This window comes from Canis lupus, chromosome 12 (genome assembly GCF_011100685.1).
Source record: "Canis lupus familiaris isolate Mischka breed German Shepherd chromosome 12, alternate assembly UU_Cfam_GSD_1.0, whole genome shotgun sequence".
Taxonomy (NCBI): Eukaryota; Metazoa; Chordata; class Mammalia; order Carnivora; family Canidae; genus Canis; species Canis lupus.
Genome location: NC_049233.1, coordinates 13350175 through 13375111, shown reverse-complemented (window position 1 = coordinate 13375111; position 24937 = coordinate 13350175). Strand labels below are relative to the sequence as shown.

At 36.3% G+C, this 24937-nt stretch overlaps 1 protein-coding gene across 11 annotated transcripts in view; it reads left to right on the top strand.

Annotated features, from left to right (window-relative positions):
* Positions 1 to 23897, top strand: part of SUPT3H (SPT3 homolog, SAGA and STAGA complex component) — a 530131-nt gene extending 506234 nt beyond the window's left edge. For 7 of the 11 annotated variants that reach the window (XM_038554227.1, XM_038554225.1, XM_038554226.1 and 4 more), the window contains one exon: positions 22683 to 22848. In XM_038554227.1, the coding sequence (XP_038410155.1) occupies positions 22683 to 22754 (72 nt within the window). In that variant the 3' untranslated portion in view covers positions 22755 to 22848. Of the gene's footprint in view, positions 1 to 20128; positions 20237 to 22682 lie in introns of all 11 variants that reach the window. The other 4 variants (XR_005367772.1, XR_005367773.1, XR_005367774.1 and 1 more) reach the window with 4 other exon arrangements.
* The last annotated feature ends 1040 nt before the right edge of the window (positions 23898 to 24937 follow it).

The following is a 24937-nucleotide window of genomic DNA, read 5'->3' as shown; positions in this document are numbered from 1 at the left end:
TATCAAGATTCTCTCCTGTTATCTTATTGGAGTTTTAGAGCTTTGCACTTTACATTTAAGTCTGTGATCCATTTTCAGTTAATTTTTGTGAATGGTTTAAAATCTGTGACTAGATTCAATTTTTGCATGTGTATGTCTAGTTATTCCAGCAGCAAGTGTTGAAAAGATTCTCTTTGTTCCATTTTATTGCCTTTGCTCTTTTGTCTAGGATATGTTGACTGTATTTATGTAGATCTATTTCTGGGCTGTCTATGCCATTCCGTTGATCTATTTGTATATTCTTTTGCCAATACCACACTGTCTTGATTACTGTAACTTCATAAGTCTTGGGATTGGGTAGTGTCAGTGATTCAATTTTGTTTTTCTACTTCTATATTATACTGGCTCTTCTGAGTCTCTTGCCTCTCCATATAAACTTTAGAATCAGAATCAGTTGATATCCACAAAATAACTTACTGGAATTTTTATTGAAATTGCCTTGAAACTTTAGATCAGGTTAGAAAGAACTGTCTCAGTATCTTGACAATATTGAGTCTTTCTATCCATGAACATGGATTATCTCTCCATTTATTTAGTTCTTGTTTGATTTCTTTCATCAGAGGTCTCTAGTTTTCCCCACATAGATCTTGTATGTACTTTGTTAACTTTATACCTAAGTGTTTCATTTTGGCCAATGCTGATATAAATGATACTGTGTTTTAATAGTGTATTTTTAACTTCAAATCCTACTTGTTCATTGCTGGCATATAAGAAAATGGCTTCTTTTTGTATATTAACCTCATACCTGCAACTCTGCTATTTTCACTTATTAGTTGCAGGAATGTTTTTGTTGATTCTTTTCAGATTTTATTCATAAATGATCATGTCATCTGCAAACAAAATAGTTTGATTTCTTCCTTCATAATTTATGTCCCTTTTATCTCCTTTTCTTATTGAATTAGTTAGGACTACCAGTACAATGTTGAGAAGTAGTGGTGAGAAGGAACATTCTTACCATGTTCCTGATCGTAGTGGGAGAGCTTCTAGTTTGATACTAGTTTAGGACTTCTGTAGATATTCTTGGCCAAGTTAAGGAAACTCCCCTCTATCTCTAGTTTACTGAGAGTTTTTATCATAAATGGGTTTGGGGTTTTGTCAAATGCTTTTTCTGTACCTGTTGATATGATCATGTGACTTTTCTTCTTTAGCCTGTTGATGTGATAGATTACATTAATTGATTTCCAAATGCTGAATCAGCCTTGCATACCTGGACTATATCCTACTTGATCATGGCATATAATTTTTTTTAAAAGATTTTATTTATTTATTCATGAGAGACACAGAAAGAGAGGCACAGACACAGGCAGAGGGAGAAACAGGCTCCATGCAGGGAGCCTGACATGGGACTCAGTCCCGGGTTTCCAGGATCACACCCTGGTCTGAAGGCAGTGCTAAACCGCTGAGCCAACTGGGCTGTCCTAATTTTTTCTATACATTGCCAGATTCAACTTACTAATATTTTTGGGGGGGACTTTTGCATCTATGTGTATGAGGGACATTGATCTATATTTTTTTGTAATGTCTTTGTCTCTTTTTGGTATTAAGGTAATCCTGACCTCATAGCCCTTAATTAAGTCAAGATATGATTCCCTCTGCTTGTATCTTCTGTATATTCTGAAAGAGATCATAAAGAACTGGTATAATTCTTCCATAAATGTTTGGTAGAATTCACCAGTGAAACCACCTGAACCCAGTACTTTCTGTTTTAGGTTGTTAAGTATTAACTCAACTTCTGTAATAGATATATACTTGTTCAGATTGTCTATTTCTCCTTCTGTGGGTTTATAACAGATTGTGTCTTTCAAGGAATTGGTCCATTCCATCTAGGTTATCAAACTTCTAAGTTTAATTTTTTTGTAATATTCCTTTATTATCCTTTTTAATGTCCATAGGATAGTGATGTCTACTCTTCCAAATCTGATAGTAATAATCTGTGTCCTCTCTTTTTTTTTTCTTAGCCTGATTAGAGGTTAATTGATCATATTGATCTTTTCAAAGAACTGGTTGTAGGGTTTTTTCTTATTGATTTCCTGTTTTCAATTTCATTGATTTCTGCTATGATATTTATTTCTATTCTTCTCCTCACTTTCAATTTTAATTTTCTCTTCTAATTTCCTAATGTGGAAGCTTAGATAATGGTTTTGTATCTGTCTTATTTTCTAATACAAGTATTCATTGCTATGCATTTCCTTCTAAACTGCTTTTGCTACATCCCACAAATTTTGACAAGTTGTGTTTTCATTCCTATTTAGTTCAAGATATTTTTTAACTTCTTTGAGATGTCTTCTTTAGCCCACATATTACTCAGAAATATACTGTTTAATTTATAAGTATTTTAGAATTTTCCAACTATCTTTCCATTACTGGTTTCTAGTTTAATACATTGTGGTCTGAGAGCAGACATTGTATGATTCCTATTGTTTTAAATTTGTTAGGGTATGTTTTATGGCCCCAAATGTGATCTATTTTAATGAATGCTCCATGTGAACATTAAAAGAATATTTAATCTGTTGTTGGATGAAATACTCTATAGATGCTCATTATGTTCAGTTCTTTGATGGTGTTACTGAGTTCCACCATGTGGTTACTGATTTTCTAAGTGCTAAATCTGTGCATTTCTGATGGATGGGGTATTGAAGTCTCCATCTATAATAGTGGATTCATCTGTTTCTCCTTGCAGCTTTTTAGTTTCTGCCTCCCATATTTTGACACTCTGTTTTTAGGGGTATGCCTGTTAAGGATTGTTAACACTTTTTTGCTATAAAGTTTGCCATGTATGAAATTAGTATAGCTACTCCTACTTTATATTGATTACTGTTAGCATAGTATATCTGTCTCCATCCACCTACTTTAATCTGTATGTTTCTTTATATTTAAAGTGGGTTTCTTATAAACAATATATAGTTGGGCCTTGTTTTTTGATCCACCCTGATAATCTCTGACTTTTGATTGGTGCATTTAGACCATTAACATTCAAAGTGACTATTGATATAGTTGGAATAATATTACCATATTTGTTACTGTTTCTATTAATTGCACTCATTCTTTGTTCCTGTTTTTGCCTTCCAGTCTTTTTCAGCTTTTTGTGATATTGAGCATTTTATGTGATTTCACCTTTTCTCATTTCTTAGCATATCAATTATATTCCTTTTTTAACTTGCTTTAGTTATTGACCTAGAATTTACAATATATATTTATAGCTAATCAAAATCTACTTTCCAATAAAACTACCACTTGATGGATAGTATGAGTACCTTACAAGAACAAAATAATCTAAATTCCTCCTTCCTGTCCCTTTTATTATTCCTGTCATACATTTCATTTATAGATAAGTATACATACGCATATATACATATATGTGTGTGTGTATATATATACATATGTGTGTGTGTTTATATACACACACACACACAACATAATGGATTATACTGTTGTTTTAATTTTGAACAAACTGTTATTAGTTCAATTAAGCATAAAAGTAAAAATTTTTATTTTACCTTCAATTATTCCTTCTCCATTTTTCTTTCTTTCTTTATGTAGTTCCAAGCTTATGCCTTGTATCATTTTCCTTCTCTCTCTTGTTTCCTGCAAGGCAGAACTACAAGCAAAAAAAATCCCTCCATTCTTGTTGTCTGAGAAAGTCTGTTTCTCCTTTACTTTTAAAGGATTATATCACAGGGTATAGAATTCTAGATTGGTGGTTTTATTCTCTCAACACTTGAAATTTTTTTTCTCCACTCTTTTCTTGCTTACATGGCTTTTGAAGAGAAATCAAATATAATTTTTATCTTTGCCCCTGTATAGGTATGGTGTTTTTCTGCTCTGGCATCTTTAAGTATTTTTTGTTTTCTATAGTTTATATATGATATGCCTAGGTTGTTTTGTTTTGTTTTGTTTTGTTTTGTTTTGTTTTGTTTTGTTTTGTTTGGAGGGATGGGTATTATTCTGCTTGGTGTTCTTTGAACTCCCTGGATCTGTGATTTTTGTGCCTGTCATTAATTTGGAGCAATTCTTAGTCATTTTTTTTAGATATTTCTTCTATTCTTTTTTTCTTCTCCTTCTGGTTTTCCTATCATGCATATGTCACACTATTTGTAGCTGTTCCACAGTTCTTGGATATTCTGCTCTGTGTTTTATAGTTTTTTAGTCTTTGCTATTCAGTTTTGGAGATTTCTAATGAGATAATCTCAAGTTCAGAGTTTCTTGTTTTAGCTGTATCCTGTCTACTAATAAGCTCATGAAACACATTCTTCATTTCTATATAATGTTTTTTATCTCTAGCATTTCATTTTGATTCTTTTTTACAATTTCCATCTCCTTGCTTACATTGCTGATCTGTTCTTGCATTCTATCTACTTTATCCATTAAAGCCCTTAGCGTTTTCATCATAGTTGCTTTAAATCTCTGGTCTCTTAATACAGCATGTCTATCATAAATGAATCTGGTTCTGATGCTTGTTCTGTCCCTTCAAACTGTTCTTTGCCTTTCAGTATGCCTTGAAATTTTGTCTTAATAGCCAGGCATGGTGTACTGGGTAAAAGGAACTATTATAAATAGGCCTTTATTAATGTAGTGGTAAGATGGAGTGGGGAAGCATTCTGTACTAGTATGGTTAGGTCTTGGTCTTTTAGCAAGTGTGTGCCTCTGGACTGTGAACTTCACAGATACCTCTTAGTCTTCCCCTCTCCAGCCACTCCCCTGTTAGGTGAACAGGAAGGCCACAGTGGGAACAAGTTGGGTATTTCCCTTTTCCCAGGTCAGTTAGACTCTGATAAAATCCCAGCAGTTAGTCCGTGGTTAGTTTCTCCTAAAAAAAAAAAAAATTTTCTCCTCAGGGTAGATCTTGTTAAGAACAGAATGCTCTGGTATATTTCATAATGTTTTGTCCCCTCTTCCTACCCAAAACATGAGGAGATTTTTTTAGTGATATTCACTGTGAGAACCTGGTAGGGCTCCTACAGGAAAAACTCACAAAAGTGTGGGCCCTCCTCCCTGTCCCCCATGACTGAGTCCCACTAGAGTGTTATCTCCCAGATTTGTCCACGAGAGCTTCTAGCAGTTTGTCCATTACAGTTCAGGTTTCTCTACTCTGGCACTGGTTCCCATAGAAGTTTGTGATTCAGTCCATATTCTCAGTAACTTGTGATTCTCTGTATTCTCCTATCTTTCTGATTTTAGGAGAAGTGGTTTGCCCTATGACCACACTTCTCTTTTGGATCTAAGAAGAATTATTGATTTTCCAGTTTGTTCAGCTTTTAGTTAAGACAGAGTAGCAACGTCCAAGCTTCTTATTACATGCCAGGCAAGAACTGGAAGTCCTACGATTATTCCAATTTAATATGAAGAGTTTATATCAGGCCTAAAGCAGAGATTCAAAAGAATTGGTTGAATGCTTATATATAACATTGAGCATTTCTTTTCTTTTTTTTTTTTAAAGATTTTAATTATTTGTTCATGAGAAACACATGGGGTGGGGGGGGCAGGCAGAGACACAGGCAGAGGGAGAAGCAGGCTCCCCGCAGGGATCTCAATGTGGGACTCGATCCCGGGTCTCCAGGATCACACCCTGGGTCGACGGTGGTGCTAAACCGCTGAGCCACCCGGGCTGCCCTAACATTGAGCATTTCTTACCAGAAGTTTGAGAAACCCTTTAGTGGTAGATAGTGTGGGTTGGATTTAATATTTATTGTAACAAGCCTAGATTATAGACTGGTATTTGGGAATAAGGTAAGTCAAGCTCCCTCTTCTATAGGTCTTACGGACCTACTACCTGTTCTTCTCCCATTTCCAACTCAGGTCTCAACTGAATATCTTTTCCTTCAGTAGGTCTTACCGACCTACTACCTATTCTTCTCCCATTTCCAACTCAGGTCTCAACTGAATATCTTTCCTTCAGTAAGTCTCATCACCCACCCTTACCACCTTCTCATATGGTCCCATTATACCTTATTCTCATTTTGTAACTCCCATCACTTCTGTCATTTCTCATTCAATATTGTCCCCTCATTAAACATTCAACATGAAGGGGAGGAACCACATCTGTAATCACTATTGTATCCACTGCACTTCACACTCTGTATTATTGAATAAATAAATGATAGTAGGTTCATACAGAAATATGCCCTCGGTGGCTACCATATGTGGTTGATATTATTAACTACTGTGTCCTGATTATCATGTCCTAATTTTATTACTTATTGTCTTCAAAAAAATTCTTAAAAACCTTAACTATAATTTACTTACTCTTCTAAATCAGTATCTTGATTATTGGTAAACAGCTATTACCATCCTTGCCCTTACTCCTTGTGTTATATTTTTGAATTTGGCAAAGGCCATTGAGGCAAATGTTTTCTTTGTATTTTTATCTTATATCATTGTTGAAGACTTGGAAAATGTAATTAAGTATTTGCCACACGACCAAGATTGTAAAAAAGAAATTATTTTGTACTATTTACTATAAATTTACTATTAATTTTCAGTAACAGAATATTTGGGCTTAAAATGTTTAGACACAACAAAACAATTTAGCAGTATTGTTTTAGATAACTTGGATTCTCTTTTTCTGGCAAACAAGGTAACAGTTGGCTTCACCAGTGCAAAATGTTTTACTCCTGGCAGATAACAGTAATGAGAAGCCCAGAAATGCTCCCGTGGGAACTGAGAACTATTATCAGAATAACCATTTACTTTGCAGTATGGCTTATGGTTGAATTATTAAGGTCACTATTTTTTTTTTCTTAACAACTGCTACTGATGGTTATCTTGTGAAATGATAAGTGTGTGGTTTAAGCCTAATTTTTAGGAGCCAAGCATATCCTAGCCCCTGCTCTGATGGTGAACACATGTTAACATTACTCATTGTTGTCTAGAGGAAACTAAGCTATTTTCTAGTTAAATGCATTCATTCAATAGATGAGCCCCTACTTACTGGCCATTCATTGGGTTATGCCCTAGCCATATAGAGATATATAAAGTAGCAAGTTCCCTGCTTTCCAGATGCTGAGTTAATCAAGAGAAATGAGAATTAAGTGTTGTTAGACCTGAGCTCCTCCAAAATGGGAGATTTTGGTTACTAACTCCTGCCAATGTGACAATGTTTACATATATTACGTATGTTTGTGACTTGAAATAATTTCAGACATCTGTGTTTTGACTATTTGCAATATAAAGTAGCTAAAGAAGAACTTATCATTGGCAACAAATTATTTTTAACCATAGATGTATTTAAATGCACACAATATCACAGAAAGAATAATTTATATGTGGAAATGGTATACTTTTAGTCTCTTGTAAAATTGCTGAAAATAACATTCACAAAAAACATTTTTTTCTAAAATACAATGTGATATGTATCAGCCACTTAATTCTTTTGCTCAACAACAAAAATTAAATTAACACATTTCTCATATAACTTGATTGGGATTACTTAGTTAGAAATCATAATTTTTAATAACTAAATTTTAATTTAGAGATGTTTATGTTCAGAACGCTGAAATAACTTGGTAATAAGAAGACTATGACACACATTTAGAGAAAACCATGCATAAAATGACAAGTTCCTCAAGATTTATAGGCTCCCAGTTACTTGGAATAGAATGAGAGTTAATGCTATATCTTTTTTCCCATTCTGCCAGCCAAACAAGACCTCTTATTTAAAGGGCAGGGCTCCCTCCACTGTTCTTAAATCAAGGCTCTGCTGTCTGACAAACTGCCCCCATGATTTTCACAGGATATTTATAACATTGGGAAGTATACAAAAAAGGAAAATGCTTAATGAAGAGCTCTGCATGTTACAGTGCTATACATCATATGGTTCAATTTAGATTCTCTGAAATATCAGTTAGAATGAAATTATCAAAAGGGGAAAAGTCACATGGCATTGGTACAAACAAGATGTGCCTATTTGTATTTATGTTTGCTAATGAAATTCAGCCATGGTTACCACTTTGATTTTAAGAATCTTAGACCACCATTCAGTTTTCTTCATTGTAATTAAATCTCTTGCCCACACGCAGACATAAGGGCAGCAAGAAAAGAGGGCATATTTTATCTTTTAAAAAACTATTACTTGCTTTGATATGAAGTTCCAGAGCTTCAAAGATTTGTAGCATTAAAACAAAACAGCATGTCTCTTGGGCACAGTCACCACCTAAGGCAGATGGAGGGGTTGGAGGACGGCTTGAATCCAGAGACCCCACAGAGGGCAGGGCTGACTTTGGGCATCTGGGGGCAGTGGAATTTGAGACAACTTGATATATTCGCCAATGTTGCTGCCAGAAGAGAGGTAGAAAAAGGCCAGATAGAAGCATAGCTGGTTTTTACTGGTAAAACTTGGAAGTAGGTGGGGCAAAAAGGAGGACTAACTTGGCAGTCTGAGAAGTACCTATTTTCCCATCCAACTCAACTATTTTAATAAATCAAACACTTAGGTTAACTTAGTAAGAACAAATGAAAGCCTGTTGCTCCTGGTTTGCTGCACTCCCTGCCCCCACCCCACCCCCTGCACCTTTGCCCACTAATAAAGCCAAGCTGGTACCTGTTAGGACCCCTGCCCTCTGTACCCTCTTCCTCCCTGTAGTGTGCAGGAGAACACTTGGGAAACCACCAGGGCAGCGCCTGGGGTCTACAAATCAACTAAAATGCAAAGAGTGTCCCATACTTAGTCAAATGGGAGTTAGGAGGAGCTTGGGAAAGGGCGAATATATGCTCCAAATCTTTTTTTACTACTGGAGGTAACTCAAATTGGCCAACTCCAAACAGATCCAGGCAGGCCACATTATTTGCTCAGCCTTAAATCAGAAACTGAGCACAGCCTTAGTAAAACTTCTGTGGGAACACATGGTATGTCACCCCCTGAAAGTCCCAAAGATGCAAAAATACCTTTGCCATAGAACCTTCCAGCCATGTTCATCCTACTTATTTTGATATTTCATCCATTTATCGAAATTATTATTTGGGGCACTTAGGGAAATTAAGTGATTCTCCAAGGAAGAGCTAATCATATAGCAGAAGAGCCAGAAGTAGAACAAAGAGCTCATAATGGCCTGCCTTGTTCTAACTACTCAGCTGTACTGTTTTAGACATCATTAAGCCCCACCCCCACACACACACAATTTAGTCCCTTCACTTTCATTTTGCTCCCAAGGGCTCTTAATCCGGAAAAACAATTTGCCCACATCTGTTTTCCCCATCAGGGTCTGAGAAGCTAAACACATAGCTTTGGGCAGAATGAGAACCATCCATAAAGAGCCCTGGACTGAGTCAGGAATCCTGGGCTGACCAGTGATGGGGGGAGGGGGTTGTCTCTCTCTCTCTCTCTCTCTCTCTCTCAGCATTAGTTTCTTTCATCTGTTAAACTGGGAATTAGAAGAGAGGAGTTCACAAGATACTTTCCCATCCCAAAATTGTGTTGTTCTTTGATTCTAGATATAAGCAAAGGGTTTTTGTTCAGCTTGGTTTAGTGGGTTTTCCACACTACATTTTCATTATGGAATTAAACATGTTGTGGCAGTCTGAAAGACTGTGCTTCTCCACAGTGGCATCCCAGCATCTAGGAAGATAGAAAAATAATGATCTTTAAGTGAGAAACAAGAGATATAGGTATCCCATCTGCTATCTGGGTAAAAGGCATGGTCTGATAACCTTAGTATGTATTTCTCCTATATTAAATTAAATGCCAATATTAGGATTTCCATTAAGAAACATTATTTACTGTATAATCATGACAGATTCTTAAAAAGAGCCATTTATTGACAAAACCATTTTGGGAGTTTATTAATGGTATACTCATCCACTCTACCTCCATTTTTAGCCCTCGCTGTCCATCCAAACCACTTGGATTGCTTTTCAAGCATTCTAAAGCCTAAACTCCACTCAGAGCAGTTGACTTAAAGGAGAGCTGGAGTATCTGTTATTTTTTTAAGTTTCTCAGGTGATTTGGGCATACAGTGTTGTTGTTTTGTTTTGTTTTCTTATTTCTATTTTTGTTGGTTACTATACACTATTTTTAAAATTGGTTTGGAAAATAAGGACTAGTTGAGAATCCCTTCAAACTGAAGATGATTTAGATTCAAGTCCCACCTCTACCCTCTGAAGTATTGTACCAGTCTGCTGTAGTTTAAATTAGAATTAAAATTTTGTTGAGCAAGAATTGAGTTTTTAGGACTAGAAAAATATGTACCTCTTTTAGTAATCTGGGTAGAATAAATTATGCCAGATTTCAAGGATTTTGTTTTCTTTTGCTTATTGTAAGACGTGGCATAATGAAAAGTGTACAGGCCCTGAGCTTGAAATCCTAAATCTATCACTCAATAGTCAAGTCACTTTAAAAAAGGGGAATAATAAGACCTTTTTTCTTTTCTTTTCTTTTCTCCTTTTTTTTTTTTTTTTTTTTTTTTTACTAGTTGTAGTAAGGCTAAATTAGATTTGGCCATGAAAGTGCTTCATAAACTATTAACCATGATCTTAGCATTTTTAAATCTTTGCCCCTCCCTGCTTTAAGAAATATATAAAACTCAAGTCCTTTTAAATGTTATTTGAAATAAAACTGGAATAAAATGCAAAAAATATAAACAAAAGAGCTGCCTTGTTTTGTTCCTCCTTCTCATCCTTGAGAATGGCCTCTTAATGCATTTTCCTTGATAGTTAAACCTTTAACTTTAAATTAGAAGCTTAAAATTAATTAATTAATTAATTAATTAATTAATTAGAAGCTTAGTGAGAGTCAGGACTGTGTTACTTATCTCTCTATCATACTACCAAGCACATAGTGGCTGACATAAAGTAAGAACTCGATAAAGATTTGCTAAAATCAAACTATGCAAATTTATAGGAATTCAAGCAATGGAATCAAAATCTTCTATCTTAGGCCTTTGAGAAATGAGGTATAGGTGAGTGAATTTGGGACCCACTACAATGAAATTCTTTTTTTTTTTCTTTTTTTCTTTTATTGAGGAATAATTAACAAACATAACCATATAGATTTAAAGTGCACAACATGGTAATTTGATATACATACACATTATGGAGTGATTACTAAGGTCAAGATACAGTAATTAGCATACCTATCATTTCATGTAGTTAACTCGTGTGTGTGTATGTGTGTGTGTGTGTGTGTGGTGACAGTGCTTACAATCTACTCTCAGCAGCTTTCAAGTGTACAATACCATCTGACAAACAGAGCCGCATTAGGTCCTCAAACCTTATTCCTCTATACTTGAAAGTTTATACCCTTTGACCTATATCTCTCTATTTCCCTCCTCCTACAGCCCCTGACAACCTCCATTCTGTTCTGTTTCTATGAAATCAGCTTTTAGTGATACCATGTAGTATTTGTCTTTTTCTGCCTGGCTTATTTCACTGAGCATAATGCGTTCAGGTTCACCCATATTGTCAGACTTGGTAGGATTTCCTTCTATTTTATGACTAAGTAATATTCTGTTGTAAATATATACCATATATTCTTTATCCATTCATCATCAGAGAATATTTAGGTTATTTCCATATCTTAGCTAATTGTGAAGAATGATGCAGTGAACATAGAAGTGCAGATATCTCTTTAAGATACTGATTTCATTTCCTTTACTATATATACCCAGAAGTGGGATTGCTGAGTCATATGGTAATTCTATTTTTAATATTTTGAACAACCACCATACTGTTTTCTATGACTGTAGCAAATTACATTCCAACCAACAGTGTATCAGGGTTCCCTTTTCTCCACATCCTCACCAACATCTTATCTTTTTAGTTAATAGCCATCCTAACAGGTGTGAGGGGATGTCTCATTGTGGCTTTGATTTGCGTTTTTCTGATGATTGATGATGTTAGGTACCTTTTCATATACCCCTTGGACATTTGTATGTTTTCCTTGAAAAAATGCCTGTTCAGGTCATTTGCGCATTTTAGATTGAATTACTTGCTTTTTTGCTATCAAATTACTTGAGTTCTTTTATATTTGGGGTATTAACTCCTAATCAGATATATGATTTGCAAATATTTTCACCCATTCTGTAGGTGGCCTTTATATTTATTGTTTCCTTTGCTATGCAGGAGCTCTTTCTTTTTATGTAGTCTACTTGTTTAGTTTTTGTTGCCTTTGCTTCTGGCATCTTATTCAAGAAATCATTTCCAAGACCAGTGTCAAGAAGATTACTCTCTGTGTTTACTTCTAGGAGCTTTACAATTTCAGGTCTTACATTCAAGTTTTTAATCTATTTTGAGTTGATTTTTGTTTCTGATTTTGTATATGGTGTAAAATATGGGTCTAGTTTTATTCTTTTGCATATGGCTGTCCATTTATTTGAAAGACTGTCCTTTCCCCTAGTCCGTTCCTGGCTCCTTTGTCAAAAATTAATTGACCATATACATGTAGGTTTATTTCTGGGCTCTGTATTCTGTTCCATGATCTGTGTCTGTTTTTATGCCAGCACCATACTATTCTGATCACTATAGCTTTGTAACATAGTCTGAAGTCAGAAAATGTGAAACATAGTTTTGTTCTTCTGTCTCAAGATTGCTTTGGCTATTCAGGGTCTTTTGTGGTTCCCTATGAGCTTTACGTTTATGTTTTCTATTTCTGTAAAAAAAAAAAAAAAACCATTGGAATTTTGATAGAATTGAATCTGTAGATTGCTTTGGGTAGTATAGACATTTTAACAATATTAATTCTCCCAGTCCACAAGTACAGGATATCTTTCCATTTATTTGTGACTTCTTCAATTTTTCTTACCAGCAGTCTTTCATTTCCTTGGCTAATTTTTTCCCAATGACTTTATTGTGTTTGATCCTATTGTAAATAGGGTTACTTTCTTAATTTCTCTTTGAGATAATTCATGGTTTGTGTACAGAAACACCACTGATTTTTGTATATTGATTTTTGTATCCTGCATTACTGAATTAATTTATAATTCTAAAAGTTTTTGCTGGCATCTTTAAGGCTTTCTTTTTTTTTTCTTAAATATTTTATTTATTTATTCATGAGAGACACAGAGAGAGAGAGGCACGGACACAGGCAGAGGGAGAATCAGGCTCCATGCAGGGAGCCTGACATGGGACTCGATCCCAGGTCTCTAGGATCACACCCTGGGCCGAAGGCAGCACTAAACTGCTGAGCCACCCAGGCTGCCCTCTTTAAGACTTTCTATGTAAAGATTATGTCATCTGCAAATAGATATAATTTTACTTTTTCCTCTCTGATTTGGATGCCTTTTATCTTTTTCTTGATTAATTGCTGTGTCTAGTACTTCCACTACTACCTTGTTCCTGATCTTAGAGGAAAGACTTTTAACTTTTCACCATTAAGCGTGATGTTAGCTTTGGGTTTGTTCTATATGGCCTTTAATATGTTTAGGTACATTCCTAGTATACCTAATTTGTTGAGAGTTTTTATCATGAAAGGATGTTGACTTTGGTCAATGCTTTTTCTGCATCTATTGAAATGATCATATGGTTTTTACCTTTCATTCTTTTAATGTAGTGTATCATGTTTATTGATTTGTGTGTGTTTAATCATCCTTGAACCCCAGAGATAAACTTCACTTAATCCTTCTAGTGTGCTACTGAATTTAGTTTGCTAGTAGTTTGTTGAGGGCTTTTGCATCTATGTTCAACAGGGACATGGCTTGTGTGATATTGTTTTTTATAATAAGAAATATATGTTTGATCTTCATCCCTGTTTCTGGAACAGAGCTCCAAAAGCCTTGGAATTTCTCATGGACTGTAAAGGTGTCTCTTGTTATATCAATGAGGTGACTTCTAGAGTACACCTACGGATGGAGGCTGGTTGCCAGTGGAGCCAGTCATGTGATTAGAGGGGTTGGAACTTTCCATCCTAGCACCCAACCTTCAGGGAGAGAAAAGGGGCTGGTGATAGAGTTCAGTCACCAGTAGTCATAAATTTAATCAATCTTCTTTATATAAGAAAGTCCACAAAAATACAAAAACAAAAACATGAAATTCAGAGAACTTCCATGTTGGTGAACACATGGAGATTCAGGGTGAATGACACACATTCAGAGAGAGCATGGCAGCTCCATGCCCTAACCTTGTACCTCGCCCTATGTATCTCTTTCATCAGATCGTTCCTGAATTGTATACTTTTGTAATAAACCAGCAGTCTTATAAGTACAGTGTTCCTCTGAGTTCTGTGAGCCATTCTAACAAATTAAACCCAAGGAGGGGATCATTGAAACCTCCAGTCTACAGCTGGTCAGTCAGAAGCACAGGTGGTAAACTGGACTTGCAGTTGGCATCTACAGTGTGAGGGGGCTGGGAGGCAGCAGTTTTGTAGGACTGAGTCCTTAACCTGTGGGATCTGATGCTCTCTCCAGGTAGATATGTCAGAATTAAGTTGAATTGTAGGACACTGAACTGGTATCCAAGATGTGCTTGTTGGTGTGGGGAAAAACCCATGTCAGAATTTTGACCAAAGTCTTAGACTGTAATTTTCTTTTCTTGTAGTGTCCTTTCTTGGCTTTGGTATCAAAATGCTTGCCTTGGAAAGTGAGTTTTAAAGTGCTTCCTGCTCTTCTATTTTTGGGAGTTTGAGAAGGATTGGTATTAATTCTTCTTTAAGCTTTGGTAGAATTCATCAGTGAAGCTTTCTGGTCCTGGGATTTTATTTGTTGGAAGATTTTGTGTTACTGATTCAATCTCTTTGCTCATTATTGGTCTGTTCAGATTTTCCATTCATCATTCAGTCTTGGTAAGTAGCAGATTCTAGGAATTTATCCTTGTGTTCTAAGTTATTTAATTCGTTTGCATATTCTTGTTCATATGGTCTCTGATGATCCAATTTTTGTGATCTATGTTGTAATGTCTCTTCTTTTATCTCTTTTTTTTTTTTTAGTCTAGCTAAAGGTTGTCAATTTTCTTCATCTTTTTAGAAACCACCTCTCAGTTGTTGGTCTTATCTACTGTCTTTCTATTCATTTATTTCTACTGTCATTTTTATTATTTCCTTCCTTCTGCTAACTTTGGTCTTAATTTGTTCTTCTCATTCCCAGAGGTAAAGATTAGGTTGTTTATTTTAAATCTTTCTTTTTTTCTTAATGCAGACATTTATTGCTATGAACTTCTCTATCAGGACTGCTTTTGTTGCATCTCATACGTTTTGGCATGTTAGGTTTCCTGTTTGGCTTGTCTCAAGATTTTTTTTTTAATTTCCCTTTTGATTTCCTCTTTGACCCATTGATTGTTTGGAAGTGTGTTTTATTTCTACATATTTGTAAATTTTCCAGTTTTCCTTTTGTTACTGATTTCTGGTTTCATACCATTGTGCTGATAAGATTTTTAAGCCTGTTAAAAGTTTTTAAGCCTGGCTTTATAATGTAACATATGATCTGTCCTGGAGAATGTTCTGTGTGTACTTGAGAATACTTTGTATTCTGCTGTTGGATGGACTGTTCTATATATGTCTGTTTGGTCCATTTGATCTAAAGTGTATGTCAATAAATAAATAAATAAATAAATAAATAAATAAATAAATAAATAGTATGTCAAGTCCACTATTTCCTTATTGATATTAAGTCTGATAATTATCCATTTTTGAAAGTGAGGTATTGAGGTCCATCCCCTACTATTTTTGCATCAATGTGTTTTTGCTTACAGATCTGTTAATAATCCTTTAATATATTTAGGTGCTCTGATATTAAGTGCATATGTATTTATGATTATTATACCCTCTTGATAAATTGACCCCTTCATCATTATATAATGACCATTTTTATCCCTTGTTACAACTTTTGACCTAAAGTTCTTTTTTTTTTTTCTGATATAAGAATAGCTAGCTACCCCTGTTTTCTTTTCCTTTCCATTTGCATTTCTTTCACTTTCAGCTCATGAGTGTCTTTAAAGCTGAAAAGTTTTTTGTAAGTACCATATAGTTGGGTCTTTCCTTTTTTAATCTTGTCAAGTGCACTATATCTTTTGATAGGAAAATTTAAACCATTTACATTTAAAGTAATTATTGATAGGTAAAGACTTACTATTGCCATTTAAATGTTTTCTGATTGTTTTATAGTTTCTTTGTTCCTTCCTTCCTCTCTTGAAAATTGATTATTTTTTTTTGGTAATGGTATGCTTTGATTCTTTTTCTTCATCATTTGCATATTTTATATATTTTTCTTTGTGATTACCATGAGGCTTTCAAAGTACATCTTGTAACAGTCTGTTTTAAGTTTAAAACAACTTCCATTGCATGAAAAAATTCTACACATTTACTTGTCCCCCAACTGTATGTTGGTGTCACAGATTACATTTTTTCATATTGTATATCCACTAACAAAATATTGTAGCTATAGTTATTTTTAACTCTTTTGTCTTCTAACTTATATACTAGAGTCTGCTGATTTGTATACCACCATTGCAGTATTAGATTATTTTGAATTTGTCTATATCTTTACCTATATCAGTGAATTAATACTTTGATGCTTTCATGTTACTAATTAGCATCCTTTTGTTTCATCTTAAAGAACTCCATTTAGCATTTCTTGAAAAGCAGGTCTAGTGGTGATAAATTCCCTTAGCTTTTATTTGTCTGGAAAAGTCTTTATCACTACCCAGGAACTACTTTCCAGAGTAAAGTGTTCTTGAACAGCATTTTAATTTCTTTGACCACTTTGAGTATATTATCCCACTGTCTCCTGATCTGAAGGATTTCTTCTGAGAGATCTGCTGATAGCCTTTTCAGGGTCTCCTTATATCTGATGACTCTTTATAAACTTTTGCTGCTCTCAAAATTCCCTTTATTTTTTTATATTCAAGAGTTTGATTATATTGTCTCAGTGAAGATCTCTTTAAATCAAATCTTTCTGGGGATCTTTGAGTTTCATATATCTGGATGGCCATCTCTCTCCAGATTTTGAAAGTTATCAGTCATTATTTCTTTATGTTTTCTGACCCTTTCTCTCTCTCTCTCTCCTCTTTCTAGGACTCCCATAACATGAATATTGTTTCATTCAGTGGTGTCCCATAATTCACACAGGCTTTCTTTACTTTTTTTCATTTTTATTTCTTTCTCCTGCTCCCACTGGATAGTATCAAGAGATCTGTCTTCAGGCTCACAGATCTTTCTTCTGCTTGACTGAGACTCTTATTGAAGCTCTCTGTTGCATTTTTCATTTCATTGATTGCATACTTCAGCTCCAAAATGTTTTTATGACTTTTCTTCGTTGAACTTCTCATTATTGTTGTATTATTTTTTTATAATAAATTTATTTTTTATTGGTGTTCAATTTGCCAACATACAGAATAACACCCAGTGCTCATCCCGTCAAGTGCCCCCCTCAGTGCCCATCACCCATTCACCCCCACCCCCCGCCCTCCTCCCCTTCCACCACCTTTAGTTCGTTTCCCAGAGTTAGGAGTCTTTATGTTCTGTCTCCCTTTCTGATATTTCCCACACATTTCTTCTCCCTTCCCTTATATTCCCTTTCACTATTATTTATATTCCCCAAATGAATGAGAACATATAATGTTTGTCCTTCTCCGATTGACTTACTTCACTCAGCATAATTTTTTTAAGTTAATTTTGTTGTTTGTCTGTGTTCTCTTGAATCTCACTGTACTTCCTTAAAATAATTGTTTTGAAATCTTTTTCAGGTAACTCACAGATTTCCATTTCTTTGGAGATAACTTGAAAATTATCAAGCACCTTTGGCAGCATCATGTTTCCTTGTTTTACATTTCTTGTGGCTTTGCATTGATATTTGCTCATTTGAGAGAAGAATCACCTCTTTCAACCTTTCAGACTGACTTTGATGAGGAAAGATTTTAACAGAAAGTGACTGTGAGGGTTCTGACTGAGTAGGGTGCTGTGACTCTTATTCTAGAGAGAACACACCTACATCAGGTGAGGTCAACATTGGCAAAGACTGTGGGGTTCTTTTTGACCGTGACTGCAGAGGTTTTGTAAGTAGCAGGGTCTGTTGGGGTTCTAGGTGAAAGACTACTGGAGTCTTTCTGTTCTCCTTTCTTCCTGTGGGAGGGAGTTTTATCTGAGGGGAATGCCTCTTGGTACCAGGCCTGGTGAACTGGCACCCAGTACAGCAGTGAAGCCAGGGTCCTGGGGCACAGGTCCACTTGTTATGACAGCAGTCCAAATGTCTGATATGCATGCATGTGTAGGTTTCCGAAGGAACCAGGGTCTGATTCTCTGAGGATCGCCATAGTGATTTGGACCCCAGGATGGGGGCAGTGGCTTAGGCCCAGGACAAGGGGTACAACAACAGCATACCCTGCGGATGATGGGCCAAAGCCCTGACAGAGCAGCAGCAGCTTGGCCACCATGATGCCAGGCCAAAGCTGTGACTCCAGACACAAGGGGTATGACACAGCTGTAGCATGACATCCTGCTAATGGCAAGTGAGTGCCATAACTTTGGACCCAGAGTGTGGGACAGAGAGTAGCAACAGCAGCACCAATCACAAGGTAGTGATGACAAGTCAGATCCACAGCCTAGGACCCCAGGGATCAGCCACAGAATAGCAGCAACTCAGCCCCAGTGAAGATTGATCAAAGCTATGACTTAGAACCCTAAAGGCAGGGCACAAAGCACCAGCTCTTCCATTTTCAGATGGCAAGGTGCTATGATGGCCCAATATCAGAGAGTGGGGCACAGCATCAGCTGAGACCCCGGGGGACAGCTCTCAGCACAGCAGTGGCTCCAGCTCCTGCTGAGGAGACATAGCAGTGGGACTTGAGGCAGCTCCTTTAGCTGGGTTAAGCGTTGGTACAGACTGTGGGAGTGCTCGGTAACAAAGCCTACAACTGTCCATGGCAGTGATGAGGATTACAAGAGTTCTCCTGCTCTCCTTTTCCCATCAGGTATAATCCCTCCGAAGGGGTTCCTCTTTGCACTGAGCTTCTCTGAACTGGGAGATGGAGTGATGTCAGTAAAATGTTTCTTATACTTTTCTGTACAGCTATGCTCAGTATTTGAGCTCTGCAGGGTTTTTGCTGCTTCTTTGTTGTAGTCTAGAGTTTTCCCAGAGCTGCTTTGTCTGTTTATAGTTGTTTATTCATTGTTTTTATAGAAAGACAAGCTTTGGGACCTCCTAGCCAGCCATCTTACTGATGTCAGCCCCTACAGTGAAATTTTTTTTTATTTCGTTTGAAGTTTGAGAAAGTGGAAAAAAATCAGGAAAGCTAGTAGTGGAGAGTAAGGTAGAAATCCAAACCGGTGGAAGGGGTAGTTTTATCTATACTTCAAGCCTTATGAATTAAGTTAATGGTACAAAGAACAGATATACAGTTATATTCGACTAGGAGCTACACGTTATGTTTTGTAGCATATTTATCTTTGATTTAAACAAATACTAGCCTTTTGCCTTTTAATATTAATTTATATTTATATCCCTTAAAGTGTACAATCTTTGGGATGCCTCAGGCTCAGCAGTTGAGCATCTGCCTTCAGCTCAGGGTATAATTCTGAGGTCCAGGAATCAAGTACCACATCAGGCTCCCTTCGAGGAGCCTGCTTCTCCCTCTGCCTGTGTCTCTGCCTCTCTTTCTGTGTTTCTCGTGAATAAATAAAAATCTCGAAAAACATTTTTAAAAAATAAATAAATAAATAAATAAATAATAAAATGTACAAATTCTGATGGCCCATAAAAAAGAAGAAATAAACCAGTTTAGGTTTTTAATTTTTTCTCTAACTTGTCTATATGCAGATAAGAAAAAAAATTATATTTAAAAGGTGAAAACTTATTAATTAATTTCTACTCATCAGTTCCTAGTGCCGTAGACAGAATATATGTCAGTTCATCCAGTTAAATTGATATTCTGGTAGTAGGCCATAATATGGAGTTGAATGAATATATGAATGTCAAAAATTGGGAGCTGGCTTGATCCTCAATTTAAGAAAAACAAAAAGCCTATTAACTACAATTGGTCTTTTTTAAAAAAACTATCTTTCCTGGTAACTAGAGGTGCTAGCATGTGTAAGGGTTTCAGCAGATTCATATAGGAGCAACTAGTAGTTGAGAACAGAGCCTTATTAAATAAAGTTTAATTTGGTATATAGCATGTAGAAGCTGGTTTGTCAGGTTGAAGTCTGCTGTGTTATTGATTAATTTATACTTTTTTATAGGAGGAAGGTGGTCCCAGCTGTTTCCAATCAAGGCCTTCATTTTACTAAGTAGGAGTATCTATAAAGATCTAGAAGCAGGGAATCATTCATAGGATCTAACAGTAGAGAGTAAGTAGGAAATAAAGGGTTTCAGGAGAATGTGGCCTCTAGAAGGCCCTCACACCAGTGTTTAAATTTAGTTTTAGCATTCACAACACAAACAGAAATTCACAGTTGACACAAAGATGAGTTGTCCTCATCCATCTTCCTTTAAAGTTGCTTACTCTGCAAAGAATGCCAAATTTGGGATGTTCCCATAATCACCCTCCACAGACAATATACATCCTTGGTACATCAAAAGGAAAAAGCTATGACTCAGGACGGAGGACCCTAGGGGATTGGTTTGGCGAAATGGCTCATCACTAATCATACATGCTTGTTTGTCCCTTCCCTATTTTAGAACTGGAATATGAAGAACTTCTTCCAGAAATCTGGGGCAGCTCTAAACTCTTGGCTTTCTCGTCAAACTTGGCTACTCGAAGTCTCTGTTACCAAATGTCTCTAGTTTTTTAGTCATTCTCAAACAATAGTGATAGATTGTGATAGTGAATTGATCTTTGAAAAGTAACCTTTTCAATACTAGGAAGAACTATTTCATATTTCTCACCCTGGACAAATGAAACTTGGTAATTTCTCAGGTGTGCTCAGGCAAGTCTCAGTCTTCTCCTGAGCCAAAATTTCTTTTTCAAACAAGACTCACTTCAACCGTTTACCTTTACAAGGAATCCAGCTTTACTCCCAGGTCCATTTATCTCCATGTAAACCATCCCCATGCTTTAAATATTATGTTATGTTAAAGGTTGTCGCTGTGGTTGTAAAATTTCAAACATCAAGGTCAAGAACCTGAAAAGTATTACTTTGGCATAAGCCTCTTTAAGGCAACTGTGGTAGTAGGGGCTGTTTCAAGGCCTGAGGCTCCCCTGCCTGTGGTTGTGGGAAGACACTCTATCCATTCCTGCAAGTTATTTGTGGCTCTCTGAGGAACTCATTTAACAGTTTTCCAGTACACGCTCTTAGGAGGTAAAGCTGGATTTTTCTGGTCCTTGTTAGAATGTTTGCCTCAATCCAAGTGTCCAGTGGCACAAAAAAGTCTAATGGTAAGGAGTGAGCTCCTAGAGAGGGCTCTGAGGAATGAAAGGTGGAATGTGCCACTGTTCTCTCATCCTTGACATGCTGATTTGGAGTGAGCTGCCGAGCTATATAACCAATCTATGAAATTTCAGCCCGCATCCCAAAGTCTGACAATCATAGTAAATCCTGAGTAAGCTCAGAATATTTGGAGGAAAGGTTCTGAAATTAATTGAATTTTATGATTAATACAAAGTTGTGCCGAAAACCATTTTGTTTCACCTCATGTTGGTAGAAGTCTTTCTTTTGGTTCCACTTTTCTCTTCTTGGGTGTAATTATACATGTAATCTAACCATTTTTAGATTTAAACTCTTCAGCCCCTCCATAGCATTATCTTGCTCATAAAGACTTACTCTGTATTTTCCATAACATGGCTGTTGAAAATAAATGTATTAGACCAGAAATATATAAATTCTAGCATCAAATTTATTAGCCTAAGGGGGGGGGAAATCCTTGATATGAGCTTTTGTCATTTTTCTGTTTTTCTGAAAACAAATTATAGAAAAAAATCTATCTAATTGAGGGTTATGAATCCTCTGAGTATGACTAGTCCTAGTTCAAATAATGCAAAATGTGGTGAAAAGGGTAATTTTCTTCCTAAGTCCTGTATTTTAGTTCTACTTCACTCTAGGTCTCATTATGATACTCAAAACAAGTCACAAGAACCTCTGTGTAGTCCAGCTTTTCAGTTCTAAGCTCTAGAATATATCTTGCAGAAAGAAAAAATCATGCAGTTTTACTTGATTTATTGTAATGTATTATATGATTGCCATTAGTATCTGTTTTCCCACTTTCTTTTATGGAATATTTTATTCCACTATGAATATTCAGACTTACATCTATATGCACATGTGTATGTATTGAAAATTATGTAAGATTCAAGTTTTCTGTAACGTCAGTAGTGTATAGAACTCCTTAGAGATCACCATATTTTCACGGGAAGGAAAGGCCTCTGTTAGTGTCTGTTTCCAAGCTTTTCACGGAGACTATAAATTAGGCCTGGGAAGGCTCTAACGAGTCAGTAATTTATAGACTATTAAGATAGTTAATTAGAAGTGATTCTTGAGCATATCCAATAGAGAACACATGTTTATAAAGGACAAACAGATTCCACACAACATGTCTTTGACCTAAGCAAACCCAATCAATTAACAAAATGGGATATCTTATTTTGCATATCTCCCACTCCCCCAAAATAGAATCACTAACCACTTGTTAACCACACTGACTTTCTAATAGAGTGGTGGCTATATCCCAGCCACCAGAAATGTCCCGACCGAGCACCCTAGTAGACTGTAGGCAGCCAAGTCTACAAAACAGGAAGAAAGCTCTGCTTGCTTTTTTGCCTCCTTTCCTGGTTTGACTTGATGTGATAATTCATTGCAGATTTCTTTTTCTTTGACAGAGTGCCTACCGCAGGAATGGGATGGCTTTTCTGGCCTGCTGATGGGACTGTGACTGTAACAACAGGAAAGGCAATGTTATATTAAGGTGATTTCTGTTCCCCTCTTTGGACAAAATAAAATACAAGTTTACCTTCTCTGTATCCTCAGGAGTGGGTTGGTTTGTTGTGACTATCAACTGGCTGACTCCAGCTCCTTTCCAGCCCCCTGAATGCTTGCTCTTGTTTACTGGCTGGGCCGTTTAGCTAATTAATGGCAGGATGTTTGGGGTAGTGTGTAGGTGGACAAGAATGCAGATCACACAATTTTGAAATTTTAATTTGGAATGAATTTACTGCCCTCAGCTCACATATCTTAACAGCAGTGTCTTTCCCTCCCTCCCTTCCCGCCCCTCCCCCCAGTGTTTAGTCTATGTTTTATTTGATGCATTTTGTAATTCAGGTTTGGGACAAAGGAAATAAAATGAAAAGGACAGTCAGTTTTCCCCTTGCAGTATCCCACCAACTTCAACATCTGCTGATTACATATATCCTATGTGAATCTTAGAGACAAATATTCCTTTTATAAACTCACACTAATCAAGTACCTAATTGATGTGATAAACTGTCTATTCCCATCCTCTCATCCCTTCCCCCTACTTAGAGCGCATGTGTTACTTCTTCATCCCTTCTTTCTGAACTTCCTACAAATCTGCCTTCCTGCGTGTTTTTGCTCACGTAGGCCCTCTTCCCCTGTCCTCATGGTCCCCGTCCCTCCAGTCTCCAGGCCCATCTCACACACACACACACACACACACACACACACACACACACACGGCACATGGCCATTTAGAGACAAAATCATCACAATCACTTGACGAAGGAGAGCTCAGTGAGTGATTTGCTTTCCCCCTTCCCAGCACTCCCACAGCTACATTAGAGTCGTGGACTGGCTAATTTCTTGCTGGTAGCAGCTGAGCTACTCTTCTGGCACCTCTACTTTCTTCTCTCTTAAATGAGGAACTCTAACTTTTGAGAACAAATCAAAATATAGCAGATATAATTGTACAGTTCCTGATTCAACTTGAATTACAAAAAAAGGAAGTCATTTCTTTAATTCTGTAGGACTTCTGTGTAGTCTTACTTTTATTCTGGTTTTTACACATGCCGAAACAGCCTTCTGTAAAGAATCAATAAAAACAGAAAGAAGTAGCATGAAAGATTTTCCTCCTGCAACCACATCATCGTGAGGCTCAGTTAATACGGTCGTGCCACATCATTCACATTTGTTAACTATCATTTACCTGTTCCGTGTTGGTCCTTCTGGAAAACATCTTCATGTCAAGAACAAAAAACGCAGATATATAATATCAAAAAAATTGCCAAGGGGTTTTGATGTTCCGTCTGTGCTTGTTGAAATGTATGATCAAACTTTTCTTTTTACCATCATTCTTATTTTTCTTGGCATCCCTAATCATGGAAGATTATAAGCTTGCAGTAAACATCCTAACTTTTAAAACGACAGCATTTATTGTATTTGGTTTCGATCTGCCAGGCTTATGGATGTATGAAATTTTCAGGGACTAATTTTTCACATCAAAATTCCTTCTCTCCCACATTAGACATTTTAAAGTGCGCACAAGGCAAAAAATACAGGGTTCAGGTCTTTCCCTTCATTTTATTTTACCTGATCTCCTTATAGCCCCAGAGAAGGAAGACTCAACGTACATTTCTCTCAGAAATATGACAGGTCTGTGTTTTTGTTGGTCTGGCGTATGTTTGTCTATCTTGAACAGTCTGACAGGTAATTATTTATAAAATCTGGTTTTGCCCAGTAAGTCCATATAATAACCTTTCACTTTTCATCATAAGCCAGTGAGCTGAATTTAGAATAGAACAAGGTCATTTATGTCTGTCCCAACCCAGCCTAGATGTCCCCATAATTGCTCAATATTAATATTTTTAATTATTTTTTTTTCTTTTCTACACTTAGACTCTTTCTCTGACTCTTTCAACAACACTGAATTTGAAGTGAAATAAAATTTTCTTAAGCAGCGGGTATAGAAAAGATTTTATAGAAGGAAGATCTCAAAAGATGTGATTTCAATAAACTTTTCTCTCAAGATTAAAATGTCAGGTAAAATCATAAAATGTTAGAACAGAAGATGGTCTTAAAGATGATTGCGAACAACCATTCTTTTTCACAATGAAAGTATGTAGCCTGGAGAGGGAAGTTAACTTTCCCAGGGTCACTCAGTAA